The sequence below is a fragment of the Phacochoerus africanus genome, chromosome 9 (genome assembly GCF_016906955.1).
Source record: "Phacochoerus africanus isolate WHEZ1 chromosome 9, ROS_Pafr_v1, whole genome shotgun sequence".
NCBI classification, from domain to species: Eukaryota; Metazoa; Chordata; class Mammalia; order Artiodactyla; family Suidae; genus Phacochoerus; species Phacochoerus africanus.
The window spans coordinates 33,147,986-33,165,110 of record NC_062552.1 but is presented as its reverse complement, the minus strand read 5'-3'; the positions used below and the strand labels follow the sequence as shown (position 1 = coordinate 33,165,110).

The following is a 17,125-nucleotide window of genomic DNA, read 5'->3' as shown; positions in this document are numbered from 1 at the left end:
CTCTCACCTCTGTCCCCATCATCTTCTGGCTCCTCCTGCAGGGTCTGCTCCAGCACAGCCATATCCCCCTGAGGCCCTGCTGGAAGCTCCCCGTTGGACACAGTCTTGTTCAGTGATGGTGGCTGCGGTGGTGGTGGTGGCGGTGGCTGTGCCAGCTTCTGCCGAAGGGCATTGATCTCCCGGCGCAGCAGGCGGACACGGCGGGTCCGGGCCCCACTGGACCGCATGGCACTCACCAGGTCCAGTTTCTCCAGCAGCTCCTTCAGCTGCACCTCCGGGGACAAGTGGGCCCGGTTCTCTGGGACGAGGATGTTGTCCACTGCCAGGGAGAAGGGAGGACAGAAGGGGCTGAAGGACCTGCCCAGCCAGGACAAGGGGAAGGAAGGAGTTGATTTCTTTGGATGCAAAATATGCTCCTGGGATGCTGGGCCAGTAGCTTCCAGCATCATCACTGTGGAGCCTTGCCCCTGACAACACCACTGCCCAGAGGGCAGCCACAGAGACAAGGTCAGAATCTGGGAAACATCTGCAGAAGCAATTCACAGTCACAATTACAGGCTCTGTAAAGCAGGCATGAGGCAGTCTGGCAATCCTATGGCCCAAGTGACTGACTGGCTGCTGCCACCGAGAAGTAGAGGGCAGGGGCAGGGGTGGGTGGGGGATGGGGGTCTCAGAGGCAATTCTATTTTTCTGGTCCTCTACCTACATTCTTCTGAATGGGCCAGACATATACCAGCCTTGAACTCGTGCTGCCCACACAGAGAGAGCCCAGGAGAGAAAGGCCCCTGGTGAAGCTTTTCAAACAGCTAGCACCTAACACCCCTCTCCTACCATTCAGTAAGTGCTCAGTGATTAAACTTTCACCCTCAGAACTCTCCCAACCACAAGCACACATACCCCAGCCTGTGCCTACCCCACTTTGCTTCTGGAGTCTACCTTACATCCCCCAGACCCACCCAGGTCCCTGGCTCTTCAGGCTGTGGCTCCTCTCATCCCCACCCATCCATGCTTCTCACCGTCTTCCCAGGAGAAGCGGTAAAAGTCCTCCAGTTTGGGTGACTCGGGCAGGTGGGTGCCCCTCTCGGGGTCATAGCCGATGTTCTCTGCCTGCCGCCGGGCGTGCCGCAGGATGGCCCCTCCCAGGTCCCGCAGGCGGACAGCTGCTCGGTGGAAAATTGTGTCTTTAGCATTATACTTCATGCAGTTGGTAACTATAAGGTTAAAGTCCTCCTCAAACTCCTCCAAGGTGCGGTACAGGTGGGACTCCAGCTTCCGCCTCATGGTAGAAAAATCCATTGGCTTGGATATGAATTCCAGGTAATCTGGAACCTAAACATATAAAACCTGTACAATTACAACAACCATTTACTAGCCAAACAGGCGCACCCTTCACCGGCACTCTTGCCTCCCCATTTTCTGGTTTGGCCACACGGGTCTCACTCACAGGCCCAGGGCCCTGGCCCATCCTGGCCTGCTGAGTCCTCACCATGGGCAAGTCTACTAGCCTTGCCAGACACCCCCATATTTTGTGCACCCTGTGACCCACCCCTTCCTGGCCTACTCACACGCCACTTCCATCTCAGGTGGGGCTCACTGCTCAGGAAGTAAGAGGGGAACTTGCCTCACTCAGGTTGACAGGTTCAGCGAAGATGTGTGCGGGATCCTTCTCTTGCAGCAAGTCCAGTGTTGTCCTCAGCAGAACATTGAATGGCATCAGCTCTAGCTCCATGGCAGCCTGCTGGAGTTTGACCTATGGGGGACGTGCGGAGAAATCAGGACACCCTCCAAAGAAGCACCGAATCTTTTCTTGATAACTTGACTTTCACCAATCATGAACAATAAATTTACACAGGATATTAAGCTGATCAGTATATTTGAGGAACTATCACTGAACCCTCAGCCTAGAAATTATAGCAACAGCTACCACTTGTGAACATTTCCTATATATCCAGCACCACTTATAGTAATAATCGCTAATACTCTTAGAGTCCTTACTAAGTGCCAAGTAACGTTATTACAAAGAGAAAACTGAGACAAACAGGGAGTAACCAAGTGACACACAGCTAATAAGGGACAGAGCTGGGATTCACAGCGTGTGCTTTTGACCACTACACCACACAGTCTTTCTACTTACATTACCTTAATTAGGCATCACAATAACCCTGAAGGATTACTCCCATTTTACAAACATGGAATCTGAGGCCTAAAAAAGACCATGAGGGGGAGTTACTAACCTAAGGTCACCTGGCCAGGAAAGAACAGAGAAAAGATTTAAACCCAGGTCAGACTTAATTCAAGGGGCACACTGATGATATAAAATATGCCTTGGGCCAGAATTCCCACGTAGTATTCTGAGAGACTGATCCCATTGACCACTGACCACTCTCTAAGGTCAGCCTAGGGTGACCAGAGCCTCTGGGCTTAGCTCCTTAGGCAGCAAGTAGCCTGACATATTTGCAGCACTATGATGTACAAATGTTATTTTCTATGTGTGCCCTAATGTGAAAAGGTTGGGAATCCATGGATTAGACTATGAGAACCCCTGCCTCTTGGCTACATCAAAACAGGCCTGCCCATATCCTTTCCCTTATATATTTCTCTGAATGCGAAGAAAAGCTTGGACATGGGACCAGGCCTGGGATGACCCAGTTTGACTCCATGGACGGGGTCATGAGATGTCCTCCATGCCACTCATGCTAAGTATGGCTGCCCAGGCTCAGAGGTGGAAACTCAGGCTATAAGTCCATGAGAGAAGGGCTTGTGCTGGAGCCAAACAATGAAGTGGAGTTTGGAAAAAGAGAAAGAGGAACATCTCTAACCCAGGCCTCTGAAGCAAGTGAGTAACAGCTGATATTCCTGGACCAGGGAGAACAGTTTTGGCTCATCATCCATTCAGTTAATAGTTTTTGCTCTGTCATGTGCAAAGGGCCACAGGAGACACTTCAGGGATGCAAAGAGTATCAATAATGATGATGATGATAGCAGCTGCCACATCTATGTACCAGGTACTAGTCATCTAATCCTCACCACCTTATGAGGTAGGTTCTACTATTACTCCCATTTTATAATCAAAGAAACTGGGGCATAAGGAGACTAAGCAACTTATTCAGTGTCACACAAGGAGTAACTGGCAAAGCCAGAATTTAAACCCAGGCAGCCTGGTGCCACAGCTCATATTCCTAATTCCTATGCTACACTATCTACCTCAGCATTCCCTATGCTCAGAGGCTTAGAATCTCCTCGAACAGAGGTTAGAAAATTTAAATGACTCAAAACTATTAAGTATTTTTTGGTTTTGTTTTTTGGCTACCAAAAACATGTGGAAATTCCCAAACCAGGGATCGAAACTGTGCCACAACAGCAACCCAAGCCACAGCAATGACAACACCAGATCCTTAACCCGAGCCACCAGGGAACTCCAAGACTGTAAGTGTTTAACGGCCAAGTGAGAACCCTCAGAAGCTCCCTGGTCAGAGGTGATACTCATCTTAATGGTCTGGGAAGCTTTTTAAAATAGTCAAGGCCAGGTTGCCCCTGAGAATTCCTGAGTCAGAAGCTCCAGGGATGGGCCCAAGCCTATGATATTAAGCTTATGCTTGAGACCACGAGAAAGTAAACCCCCAAAGTCTGAAGCCATCAGCAGCACCACACCCAAAGCAGAGTAGACAAGAGCCCACAGTGCTGGTCAGGAAGGTGAGAAAGCTGACAGCAGATACAAGGCTCCTGGGTCTCCTGAAGCTGCAATGACAGGGGAGAAAAAGATCCTGAGCAAGACCCCTGGGGGCACCTCCTCACCTGCTCCCGTTTGAGCTTCTCTCGTTTCCGAATCAGCTCAATTAGCAGCCGTGCCCGCTCCAGGTCATGCCGGAGCTTCTGCCAGTATTTCAGCTCTTCCTTTACCGCACTTGTCTTCTCGTCCTGCTCTCGCTGCAGGAAGGATGGGAAAGGAAAGAGGAGCTGGGGGCCTCCTTCCTACCTAAAGTCCTCTCCCTGCCCAAGCCTCATGGGGCCTCAATTCCTGGACCCACGCTCCCCAAGAGCCCTTCCTCCCCCTCTACACCCATGCCTTCCTCTTGTGTGTCCTCAGCCTTACAACAATGTTCCTTCACTGCTGGTGTGAGAGCTGGGACTGATCCCCCTACCCCCAGGGATACCAAAGAGCAGCTGTGCATCCTCAGGGCAAGAAAGAATTTCAGGAGGAAACTAATAGACACCTCAGGATGGAAAAAATTTCGCCCTAGAGCTTCGGCCTGGCTAGAACACAAAGCGAAGTTTTTAATACAAACTTGTACTGACTGACTTGAACATACTTTAAACACCACCACCAGCAGCACAAACGTGACTCCTGCCCTAGAAGAGGTTACAGTGTAGCTGAGGGAAGAAAGAGGCCCCGAGTTTGATATAAAGGGCACAGCAGCATAAAGACAACAAAAACTGATCAGATAAACTGAATATAAGATGCTGAGAGGACATAAAATCGAGCAGATCTCAGTGGCTGGGGTTGTGTTAGGGATTCCTGGGGCAAGCAATCTTACTAGGGTTTCACATGTAGTAATCGACATGGTGAACAAAGCAGTAAGAAAGGCCTCTTTTGGAACCGGAGGGACCACAGAGCAGAGTATGGAGGCAGAATTAGTGATCCTTTGCTTGCTAAGAAAAATGGGCTGGCCAGAGCAGAGACTGGAAAACCACAAAAGCCAAGGAACACCCAGGATCCAGCTAGCAAGAAGCCTCCAGTGCCAGGCAAAGAAGCCTGGACATGGCCTTCCTGGAGAGGGGAACGTGTTCTACAAAAGGAAATGAAATGACAGGATAAAAGACAGTTAAAATAGCACCAGGTGTAGAGCAAAGAAAGAATTAGAAGCTGGAGGCTAACCCAGGAAGCTGCGGCTGAAATCAAGGGGACAAAGGTGAGCAAGGTAGCTGGGAAATGGAGATAAAGAGCCAGATACTGATATATCCCCCTAAAACAGGTTGGAGGATGATGAACTGTCGCTCATTATGGAATGAAGAATCAAAAGTAACCCCAAGGTGGGCAATGCCTGAGGTAAGAAGGAAGAATGTTCCATAACAATTATAGAGAATACGTTTATGGACAGGAAGAACAATAACGAATTCAGTTTCTAATATTTGAGTTACAGAAAACAATGTCTACATGGACATCTATAGTTCCTCTGCCCCAGAGGGACTGAGGGCAGAAAAGAGAGGGGACAGGACAAGAAACCTAGAGCTACTGCTACACAGTTATTGACAACTATGAGTAGACAAGCTCTTCAAGCCAACAGGCCAGCAGCAGAGCCCCTGGAAGTGTTACCATTAAGGAGTAAGAATTAGGATCAGCACATGGTACAGTCAGTGCGGTAGAGGAGGCGAGAAATGGTGTCACGGAGAAACTCTAAGACAAAGTGATTGTGGTATCAAATGCAGTCCAACGGTCTATAAGATGGGAATTGGAGGAAAGACTTGCTAGGCTGGGAGAGGGTTGCTGATGCTCCAGGAGAGGCTATAGGGGAGCAAGCAGACCATTTCAAGGAGAGCAAATACACACTCCCCCTTCAGGATTTCACCTACAAAAGCAAAAGTGAAATTAGACACAACAAAGGGCACCAGAGTCATGGAAAGGTTTGCCTCATCTCTGGGGCATTGGTGAGGGAATATTTAAAGGCAGAAATAATGGAACAAGTGAAGAGGGAGAGAGAACTAAATATGCTTTTTAAAAAAAAGGGCTTTCAGGAGGCCTCCACCATCTGGGCAAACACTAAACGTGCAGCAGCTCCAGTTTCTAATGGCTAAAAAATGTCACAATTGGGCAGGCTGCGCACTACAACTTAGGTGGTTAATTTGTGGGGTTTTGTTTTGTTTTTGTCTGTTGTCTTTTTAGGGCCGCACCCTCAGCATATGGAGGTTCCCAGGCTAGGAGTCAAATCGGAGCTATAGCTACTGGCCTATGCCACAGCCACAGCCATGCTGGATCCTCAACCTACCAAGCGAGGCAAGGGATCAAACCCAAAACCTCATGGTTCCTAGTCAGATTCGTTTCCACTGTGCCACAATGGGAACTTCCAATTTCTGAAACACCTTTTTGGCAGATAGTGGTAGAGTGTCTTGAGCAAACTGTGCCTCTTCCTAATTCATGCAATGTGGTCCTCTCTTATTTAGCCCACTTCTTCCTTTCTGCCCTATCTAAAGGGTTGCCCACATAAATGGAAAGGTTGAGCTTGCCTTCCACTCCCCTGGAATTTGCTTTAAGCCAAGCCTATCTCACCCAGAAGGATGGTGGATCCTGCTCAGATGAACTACCTAGAGGGGTGATGGCTACAGGCAAAGGCCCCACAGAGAGCTCAGGGGGGGCACCCCAACCATCTCTCCTTTTTTTTTTTCCTGGCGGCCGCACCCATGGCATATGGAAGTTCCAGGCCAGGGACTGAATCCCAGCCACATCCTCAACCTACACCACAGCTGCTGCAATGCCAGATCCTTGATTCCACTGTGCCAGGCAGGGGGTCAAACCCACATCTCTGCAGTGACCAGAGCTGCTACAGTTGGATTCTTAACCCACCGCACCATGGCAGGAACTCCCATCTCTCTTTCCATACTCTCCGTCTCCCTTCACCGCCCTCGAATTACCACTTCACCTACCTGCTCAGCATTCCTTTGGGACTGCAGGTGGGAGTGCAGGCGCCGGATGAGGGGGACACCATTCCGTGCCTGCCGCTTCAACAGCCAGTAGTTGTGAAGCCGCTGCATGAACTGGTTTTTCCTCTGAAAGGAGAGACCACTACAGATCTTGTTCAACCTTGAGTAGAGGCACAGGGAGTAAAAGACAAGGTCAGTGAGCAGCCCGGATTACAGCCTCCTATCCAGACCCTGGTTCATTTCTGAACCTTAGAGAGGAGAACAGAATAAAGTGGCCAAATGCTTCGCCTCTAAGGCTTGAAAAGGACAGCAAGTCAAGCAGCTCAGATTCAGCATGAGATATTTCACTTGATTTTCCACCTCCTGCCTTGCAGTCTTGATCCTCTGAAAGAATCCTCTCCCAGGAACTCTGATCCTGCAGTCATGGACTCCTGAGTAACAGGCCTGTGCTCCAACAACCCCACTCTTGATAAAGGCAGCAGAAGAGAACAGAAACTTGAGTAAACTGTGGCCAATGTGGTCACTATTTCCTGCTTACTGTGCCTAAGCATCCACCAGACCAGGGAGGAGACCACAGCCAAGATGGAAAGAAAGTTAGTAGGAACACAGCAGGCTACTGCTTTCTGAGGCCTTGGAGTTGTCTGACCTCTGGCTTTTCATTAAAAATCTCAGTAGTCTTGGGAGTTCCCGTCGTGGCGCAGTAGTTAACGAATCCGACTAGGAACCATGAAGTTGCGGGTTCGGTCCCTGGCCTTGCTCAGTGGGTTAAGGATCCGGTGTTGCCGTGAACTGTGGTGTAGGTTGCAGACAAGACTCCGATCCCGAGTTGCTGTGGCTCTGGCGTAGGCTGGTGGCTGGCTACAGCTCCGATTCGACCCCTAGCCTGGGAACCTCCGTATGCCACGGGAGCTGCCCCAAAAATTGCAGAAAAACACAAACAAACAAACAAAAATCTCAGTAGTCTAAAAATGCCTAATTTGAACCAAACTTAAAAAAAATGGATCTAAAAGTGTAAGAGGATGGAGAATCTGAAAATTTAGCTGGCTAAACAAAGATAAATAGTGTATGATATCACTTATATGTGGAATCTAAAAAACACAACAAACTACTGAATATAAAAGAAGCATACTCCCAGATACAGAAAACAAACTAGTGGTTACCAGTGGGGGTGGGAAGGCAATGCAGGCATGAGGGAGTGGGAGAAACAAACTACTGGGTGTTAAGATAGGCTCAAAGATGATGTTCAACACCAGAAATATAACCAATATTTTGTAATAACTGGATATGGAAAGTAACCTTTAAAATCTGTGTAAAGGGAATTCCCACTGTGGCACAGTGGAAACGAATCCGACTAGTATCCATGAGGATGTGCATATGATCCCTGGCTTTGCTCAGTGGGTCGGGGATCTGGCGTTGCTGTGAGCTGTGGTGTAAGTCACAGATGTGGCTCAGATCTGGCATTGCTGTGGCTGTAACGGAGGCCGACAGTTTTGGCTCTCGTTCAGCCCCTAGCCTGGGAACCTCCATATGTCTCAGGTGTAGCTCTAAAAAGCAAAAATAAATAAATCAATTAAAAAACAAAATAAAATAAAGTCTGTGTAATGGAGTTCCCATTGTGGCTCAGCAGGTTAAGAACTAGACTAGTATCCATGAGGGTGCAGGTTCAATCCTTGGCCTTGCCCAGTGGGTTAAGGATCCAGCATTGCCATGAGCTGTGGTGTAGGTCACAGACGCAGCTCCAATTTGACCCCAGCCCAGGAATTTCCAAGTGCCACACAGTACGGCCCTAAAGAAATTAAAAATATAATAATAATAAAATAAAACCTGCATAAAAATAAATATTAAAAAAATTTAGGGAGTTCCCATCGTGGCGCAGTGGAAATGAATCCGACCAGGAACCATGAGGTTGCGGGTTCGATCCCTGTCCTCGCTCAGTAGGTTAACGATCTAGCATTGCCATGAGCTGTGGTGTAGGTCACAGATGTGGCTCAGATCTGGCGTTGCTGTTGCTTTGGCTGTGGCCGGCAGCTGTGGCTCTGATTAGATCCCTAGCCTGGGTACCTCCACATGCCACGGGTGCGACCCTAAAAAAGACAAAAGACAAAAAAATTAAAAATAAATTTAAAAAATTTAGCTGGAGCTCCCATAATGGCTCAAGGAGTTTGGAACCTAACTAGGATCCATGAGGACTCGGGTTTAATCCCCAGCTTTGCTTGGTGGGTTAAAGGATCCAGCATTGCCGTGAACTGCAGTGTAGGTCGCAGATGAGGCTCAGATCCAGCGTTGCCATGGCTGTGGTGTAGCCTGGCAGCTACAACTCTGATTTGACCCCTAGCCTGGAAACTTGCATATGCTACAGGTGAGGCCCTAAAAAGACAAAAGGGAAAAACAAACAAACAAACAAACAAACAAAAACAAACAAAAAAATTTAGCTGGCTCAACTACTCCAAAGGAGAAGTCTTAAGTTCAGAGTTTGGGAAGTGGGGAATGGGAAGGGGTGAGAATGGAATTAATGAGAGACCACAATCTCCACCCTAATGCCCAAACTGCAAAGTGGATCACATCATCCCCATGTTAAAAAAGATGGAAAAGGCAGCTTAGGAACAGAGGCTAAATGCACTGTCAAAGGCATTAATACAGTTAAGATGGTGAAGCCGGGAAGGATTTGAACCCATGATCTCTCTGCTACACCATGCTGTGTTCCCAAATTGGTTAAGCAAGGCCTCAGTGCTCCTGTGGTGTTTCTTCTGCTTCTCTTCCTCTCACTCCACTGAAAGGAAGATAACTGTGGCTAAACAACAAGGTAGAACCTAAGAAGGATGTGCATGTTGGGCTGGACATTGCTCACCCAAGGCCTTGTGCCTTTCCATGGTCAGACATTCCTGCCCCAAAGCCAAGCGTACAAAATCAAGGCCTAGGCCTTTCCCCACAGGACAGATCCCCCACCAACACCCATGCCAAGCACACCTGCCCAGATGCAGGCAGCCCCCTCCCCCACTACTCTTGGCCACCGAAGGCCCCAAGAGCATTTGTGCAGGTGGGGAAAAGAATAGTAACACAATAGCAGTAGCAGCAGCAGCCACCATTTATTGAGCGCTTACTATTTGCCAGGCACTATGCTGAGTGCTTTACTTGTATCATCTCATCTATTTTTCCTGACATCCCTATGAGGTAGATTCATTTACAAATAAATAAATTAAGGCTAAAAGACGTTAAGTAACTTGCCAAATATCACACAGGTAATTAGTGATAGAAGTCATTGAAAAAAGATTCAGTGCAGGTCTCTCTGGTTCTTAGCCAGCACACTGTGCTCGCCCCTGCAAGAGACCACCTCTAAGAGCAGACCTAACAACCAGAAAGTCTGGTCCAGGCCATAACCACCTTGCAGATGCGGACTAAGCATGGACCCACTCCCCTAAGGGAAGAGGGGAGCCTTGAACAGCTCTGTGGCCAGAAGACCCATTTCCCATTGACTGAGTTGGAGCCTCTCCCTCTGGATCTCCTCCGCTCTTGTGTCTTGGTTCGACTGCCTGTTTCCTTCACACACCTCACTCCCCACTCCAGTACTCCTTTCTCCCCATCCCTCACATCAAGAGAGACAGACAGCAGGAATAGAAGCGAGAGGCATCATGAACCCCAGCCTGTGGTCCAGGGTCTGTTGCTTTCCCCCTGGTGCCTTCCAGCACTGAGAAAAGGACTTGGCATATAGTAAGTACTCAATAAACATCTCGGTGAATGAATTAAGGAGTGAAGAACTTTACCTCCTGTGGTCGCAGTTTCTTCATCTGGGGGTGTGGGAGAAGGTGCAAGGACTATGTTAGATGAATAATCTCCAAGATTCCTTCCTGCTCTATCACAATATACTTTTTCCTTTGGGTGTGCCCACAGCATACAGAGGTTCCCAGTTCAGGAATTGAACCCTGCACCAGAGCAGTGACCCAAGCCACAGCAGTGACAATGCCAGATCCTTAACCAGCTGCGCCACAAGGGAACATGACACTGTACACTTTTTAATGAACATCTCCAATGAGATGAGCCTCTACTGGAAAACCTTTCCTGTCTCTTGCTTCTCTGCCAAGCTCCCATCCCTCCAACAGCTCCAACTATTTTTCTGATTGTTTACAACAGGTACAGTGGGAATTCCTGTAGTGGCACAGTGGAAACGAATCCCACTAGCAACCATGGGGTTGCAGGTTCGATTCCTGGCCTCGCTCAGTGGGTTAAGGATCGGGCGTTGCCGTGAACCGCGATGAAGGTCACAGACGCGGCTCGGATCCCGCGTTACTGTGGCTGTGGTGTAGGCCAACAGCCGTAGCTCCGACTGGACACCTAGCCTGGGAACCTCCATATGCCGCAAGTGTAGCCCTAAAAAACAAAAATAATAATAATAATAATAATAATAAAATAAAACAGGTACAATGGTTTCTGTACAGCAAATTCAGTGGAGGCCAAGGTGGCTTAGTTACACAGCTGAATTAAATGATCTTTTCTCTAAATCTAAATGCTTCTCAGAAGGAGAAATAGCATATCTTTTCTACCCGACCACACCCTTACATACAGTCTCCATGATTCCCAGGACAGCAGAGGCCCATACTGAGCCCTCAAGAAACAGTGGTTCTCAATTGGAAGTACTTCTATCCCCATGAGGGTTACTGGAAACATATGCGGGGAGGTCTGAGGTTGTCACAAAGACCAGGCAATGAGGAAGGGGATACAAATAGCACTTATAGACAAAGACCACAGATGCTAAACATCGAGAAATGCACGGGACAATCCCAACAATGAATTACCATCCTATCCAAAATGCCACTTGTGCCCTGTTGAAGAAATACTGCCTAAGACATCCTGTCACCTGGGTTTCTAAGCAACTTAGTGTCTGTCTCTCCTTGAACCAAATGAGACACTCTGCTCTGAAGGGCACAATCAAAACTACCAACCATGCCAGGTGAGCCCAGGGTCCAAAGGAGAAGTCTAAATCTGAGAGCACAGAAGAGAACAGATATCCACCAACCTTGGGGAAGGAGGTCTGGCTCAGGGCCAACACCAGCCCAAGAAGAAACCATGAGTCCTTGGGGAGCCCTCCTGGGCAGGCTCACCTGTAAGAGGGTATCTGTGGGACAGTGACCATGGGGACAGTAGAAGGTGTGTCTCGGCCCACTTCCTCTGGCTCCTTCTTGATCCTTTGCTTCGAAGTCATCTTGTTCTTCTTGGACACACCCTTGAGGGAGCCGCCTACCCCACCTTGGCCTTCATCTTCCTCTTCCTCTTCCACCTCTTCCTTCTCTTCCTCCTCCCCACATCCCTCCTTCAGTCCTTCGTCCTCCCCACCCTCACTGAGGCTTCCAGGGGAGTCACCCTTCCTCCTAGCAGTGGCAGCACCTGGCGGCGAGTGGGCCTCACAGTAGGCGGTCTTGCGCACTGTGAAGATGGTGCCGTTGAGGCTGGTCTCACGCATAGGCTCAATCTTCATGAAGAGCCCAGCCCGCTGTGCACATGTCACATGGAAGGCCGTGTAGCAGTTCACTTTATGGCACTGGATGGCTGCGCCCAGCCCCTTCTGCTTGCAGATATAGCAGGTTAGTTTCCAGCGGGCAGGGGGGATGTTGTCAATGCCCTCAATGGGCTCCAGGAACACGGTGTTAGCAAAGCAGACTTCAGGGATCCAGATGGCACACACAACGTGGGCCCAGTGCCCATCACTGGTCTGTTTGAAGGCGCCACCCTTATTGGGACAGAGGACGCAATCCACAGGCCGGGAAGGAGACTGCAAGCAGCAGCGGCACAACCACTGGCCCTCAGGGATGTAGGGGACACCATAGCACTCCTGGTGTACAGCCAGGTTGCAGATGTCACAGAAGAGAATGACGTTGCTGTTGTGGCATTCGTCATCCAGGCACACACAGCAGAAAGCATCTTCGTCAATGAGCGACTGCTGGGCTCCATTGCTACGACTCTCCAAGTATGACTCCTTCTCAAGCCGGTCCACCAGCAGCTCAAAGGTGTCTGCTGACACCAAACCGTGCCCATCTACCCGCCGCTTCTCGTTCACCATGTCCAGCCAGGCCAGGTCCTCCTCATCCATGTCGTACTCGACCTCTGCATCCAGGTCTTCAGGCGGCTTCTCGATGTAGCGGTAGTAAGCAGCAGGCAGGGGGGGAGCCTCTGGCTGACTGCCTGAGTCCACCACACGGAAGCTGGGTTGCGGGAGGTGAAAAGAAGTGCCAGATGCATACTTCGAGCAGGACTCCTTCTTCTTGCCTTTGGATGAGGGTTTTTTGGACTTACCAGGGAACTGAGGCTGCTCACTGTTTTCCTTGTTACTGTTGCATTCAGTGATATCCTGGGCGGTCAACTCATCCTCTGTGATGATCTTGAGTGGGTCATAGATGCTAATACGGTGCAGACGTCCATCGATGTCCACCTCGACAATCCGCTGGGCCTGGGCATATGTCAGGGTCTCCCGAGTGGGTGAGCACTTCAGACTATAGGGGGATGGGGAGCGCCGGCCCTCGGCATTCTGCCGCGATTTCCGGCGAAGCTTCCTCATGGCACCTGAGAACCAACGAGACAGGCCTAAGGAGAGAAGGCCAGGAGACCGTGAGCTGGATGAGCACGCATGCATGCACTCATTCACCCTTCCATTTTATCAAGCGGCCACTGAGCAAACTGACTGTTCCCTCTGTCTGAACATCCTGCCCCTCGGGCACCCACATGGTTTGCTCCTTCACCTCCTTCAAGTCTTTCCATAAACAGTGCTTCTCACGGAGACCTTCTCTGACCATTCTATCCAAAACTGCAAAATCCTTTCTCCCACCACCAACCTTTCATCCTGTTTTATTTTTCACTATAACACTTTTTTTTTTACTGTGCTATATAATTTACCTATTTTTTGTGTATATTTGCTTCCTTCCACTAGAATGAAAGGTCCGTGAGGAGAGGGATTTTTGCCTGTCTTGTTCACTACTCTTATCTCCAGCACCTAGAATGGTGCCTGACTGCTAAGTAAGCACTCACTAAGTGTCAGTTGAATGAAAATCAAATATGCACGGTTCCTGCCCTCAAGCAGCTATGACTGAAGGGAAAGAAAGGTAAACAGTGTAACATGTGGGGAGAGGCCTAATGTTCTGATGATGTACATAAGGTTGCGACACAGTTTACTATGGAAAGAGGGTGGGGTAAAGGCTTCAGAAATAAAGAAGAATAGCATCCACTTACAAGTTCTATACATAAACATTGGCCCCATCAGGGATCAAAACTCCACAGGTCTAGAGCCCTATCCCAACCCATCTTATTCTGATCAGAAACCCTATCCCCTGACCATGACCAGCGGTAAAGGTGTGAAGGGACCTAAAATGCCTATTACATGTGGCCCAAGAACTATAAACTAACACATGCAGGGTTTTCTCTGCAAAAGGCAGCATACAGTGGCTAGTACACCTCTAAGCAGAAACCCTGGAAACTCTGCGAGTGGCCTATCTGGAATTCTCACTGGATCTAAGGGCCAAGGTAACCGGGGAAATACCTGGGGTAAGCTCTCAGTGCATTCTATTATCTCAAAAGTCCCTCTCTCGCAAAATACCATCTACCCTTGTGCAACGAAAAGAAAGCCCTAAATGTTTCCCACATCATTCTCTGGGATGGAGGGAGCTGTGGTAGGCAGTTATTGAGGCCATCAGTACAAGGAAAGACCTTTGGGGATATGGCACCTTGAGGTATGGGCAGAGACTTGTAAGGGTATAAACAGAAGTTATTTCAAGGAGAAAAACAGAACTTGTCACCCTGGTTGCAGGATCTACCATCTTTACCCATAAAGTGGAGATGGTGATAATTTAGCACACTTTTATAAACTACGAAGCCCTTTTACTTGTAATATTTCTCAGCTACCTTGGAAGGTAGAATATTCTCATCTCCATTTTACAGATGAAGAAACAAAGGCTCACAAAAGTGTCACTCCACCCAAAGCTGGTTAAGTCGTAAAGCTACAACTCAAGCCCAGATCTTGTGATCTGCTCAGCTCATCTCACCAAGATGTAAAAACACCACAGAGAGGCCATGGTCTGGTACAAAAAGAGGCCTGGGGGCAATCTAGGTTCTAATCTTGGCCCTGGGTAACTGGAGAAAGTCACTCGATCTCTGGTGCCCCCATACTCTAATCAGTAAAATGAAATTAATGAAATCTGTCTTTAAGCGTTCCTATTTGTTAATGAGCTATTATTAACATCCTTATTTAAAAGGCCTTCCAATCCCAAAGTGAGACTACCAACAACCAATTTGGCTGAGGCACAGTGGCAGGCGGGCACAATCCTATTCATAACCAAAGGAAAGAGAATCATCACGGCAATTTTGAACAGGTTCCAGGGACCCTTGGCCACTACGTGCCTCATAAATGCAAACTCCATAGGGGCAGCCCGGGCCAAGAGACCTGCCCCCACCCCTTCAAGGGCACGGAGACCCTTGCAGAGCTGTGAAAAGCTACCTCAGTAGTTGAGGGAGGCGACATGCCCCCTCTTTTGTTAAAGCCACTGTGTGTTCTCCCTCCCTCCCGGCTGCCTCCCAGGCAGTTCAGCCATCTCTCAGGCAAGCATCAAGTACCTACAGAGACCTCTGCTGTCCCATTCAAGTCTCTGAGGGGCAAACTCTAGAGGGGGAAGGGCTGCTGCTGAGGAAAATGAGATGAGTTTCGCCCGCAAAGAGCTTACAATCTAGTTTTTTGGCGGGAGTTTCTTATCCCACGCAGCCCTTCCCACATACACAACTCCAAAAATTTCCCACACCACCGGAGGTCTTCTCCGCATCCCCTGAGCCCCCCACTCGCCCACCCCACCCAGGTCCGGAAAGAATGAGGGCTTTCTGCAATTATTATCGTCCCCCACTGCACCCTACACGAGATATTCAGGAGACAAGTGAGGACCCCTGCCAAGGCTCCTGCCCTTTTAAAGAAGCACCTCTTCCAGAAAAATCTCGACCCTTCTGAGGAGAAAGGAGGGAAATAATATCTCCTCACCAGAGAGGAGGGGGCGAGCGCGCCAGCGACAGACTGACGCGGAGTCCGACCCTCACACAGAGAAAGCGAGCCCCTGAGAACAAGCGGGGCACAGAAGCGAGCACCCATTGGCCGCCTCACCTGCCCGTCAGGAGAAACCGGGGCGCCAAGGGACGCTCAGAGGGTGGAACTCTCCTCTGGCTCGTCCAATTGGAGAGCGTGGTGGGGGCGGGGCTCGGTGGCTCAGCTTCCAGGGCCGGGGGGAAAACAAGATGGCGGCTGCGGGAGGGGGTCCTTGCTTTTCAGCTCCCCCCCTCGCTCGCCTTCTCCTTCCCCGCCGCCGCCCTGGCTCTAGGAAACAGCTTTCGCACCGCCCCCGCCCAGCTCGGGAAGCCCCTCGCTTCCCTCCCCCACCCTGCGCAGTCCCCGGTCCCCGTAGGCCCCTCTGCCCTCGGCCCCCGCTCCGTCTGGTCCCGCTGCCGCCCCCATTACCTCAGCCGCTGGCCCGGCCCCACCTTTCGGGGGCCCCTGGGCGCGGGCGGGCCGGCAGTCGAGCAGTCGGTTCGGCCGGGGGAGCGAAGCGCGGCCTCCTCCCGCGCTAGCCTCGGCGGCCACTGACGTGCCCCCTCCCGGCCCGCGCTGGGGCCCCAGCCCAGCCGCCGCCGCCGCTCCCGGGGGAGGAGGGGGAATGAAGCCGCCGTCGCCGCCGCTGCCGCCACGGAGCCCGGCCGAGGGGAGGGAGGGATCAGCCCCCAGGCAGGATCCGCCCCTCCGGCCTCCCCCACCCCCCCCGCCACCTCCACCCCTTCCCTCGCTCCCTCCCTGGCTCCGCGGGCTCTCCCGCTGAACAGGAGCGAGAGCGCGAAAGAGGGGGGGAAACGGGGGAAAAAAATCCCCCCGCCCGTGCCCGGCGCGGCGGCAGCCGGGGCTGCGCGGAGAGGAGCGCGGAGCCGCTGCCGCCACAGGGCACTGTCCCCTGCTCGGCCTCACGGTGGCGGTGCGGACGCGGTAGGGGCGCGGAGCAAAGAAGGATCTGCCCCGGCTTACCCCGGCCCAGCTCGCCGCGGGGCAAGCCGGGCTAGAGAGCTGGAGGACGTTCAGGTCCTATTGGGAAAGACCGGGGTCCCTAACTCTTTAGAGTGATCAGCCGTCCCCTCCCCCAGCCCTGCGGGGGAGGCGGCCAAGGTTTAGGGCAACAAACCCCTCCCTGGGCTTGAGGGTCCCTCCAAAGGTTAAGCCACGGCAGACATTGATGTCAAAGCCGGTCTGCGTCTCGGGGTGCAGGTGCCTGTACTACTCCCAGAAAGTCGCGCCCCTCCCCCCACCCCCTTGCTGCAGTCCGGAGGACAAAGGTCTATCGATGTCCGTACCCTCCCCCAGGGAAGACAGCCGGGGAAGACCTGCCACTGTTGGGTACAGGTGAGCGTCTGGTTCCCCCAGAGACATCCTTCTTAAGAAACAGACCTGACGTTTCTCAGTGTCCCATCGTCTCCCTCCTGTGTTTAA

The 17,125-nt window shown here is 50.8% G+C and overlaps 1 protein-coding gene across 1 annotated transcript in view; it reads right to left on the bottom strand.

Annotated features, from left to right (window-relative positions):
• BRPF3 (bromodomain and PHD finger containing 3) overlaps positions 1-16,250 on the bottom strand; it is a 41,953-nt gene extending 25,703 nt beyond the window's left edge. The window contains exons 1-7 of the mRNA XM_047794829.1: positions 16,112-16,250; positions 11,733-13,209; positions 6,640-6,796; positions 3,796-3,927; positions 1,622-1,750; positions 1,017-1,329; positions 8-319 (exon numbers count right to left, since the gene is read on the bottom strand). Of these exons, the coding sequence (XP_047650785.1) occupies positions 8-319; positions 1,017-1,329; positions 1,622-1,750; positions 3,796-3,927; positions 6,640-6,796; positions 11,733-13,183 (2,494 nt within the window). The 5' untranslated portion in view covers positions 13,184-13,209; positions 16,112-16,250. The remainder of the gene's footprint in view (positions 1-7; positions 320-1,016; positions 1,330-1,621; positions 1,751-3,795; positions 3,928-6,639; positions 6,797-11,732; positions 13,210-16,111) is intronic.
• Between the last annotated feature and the right edge of the window lie 875 nt (positions 16,251-17,125).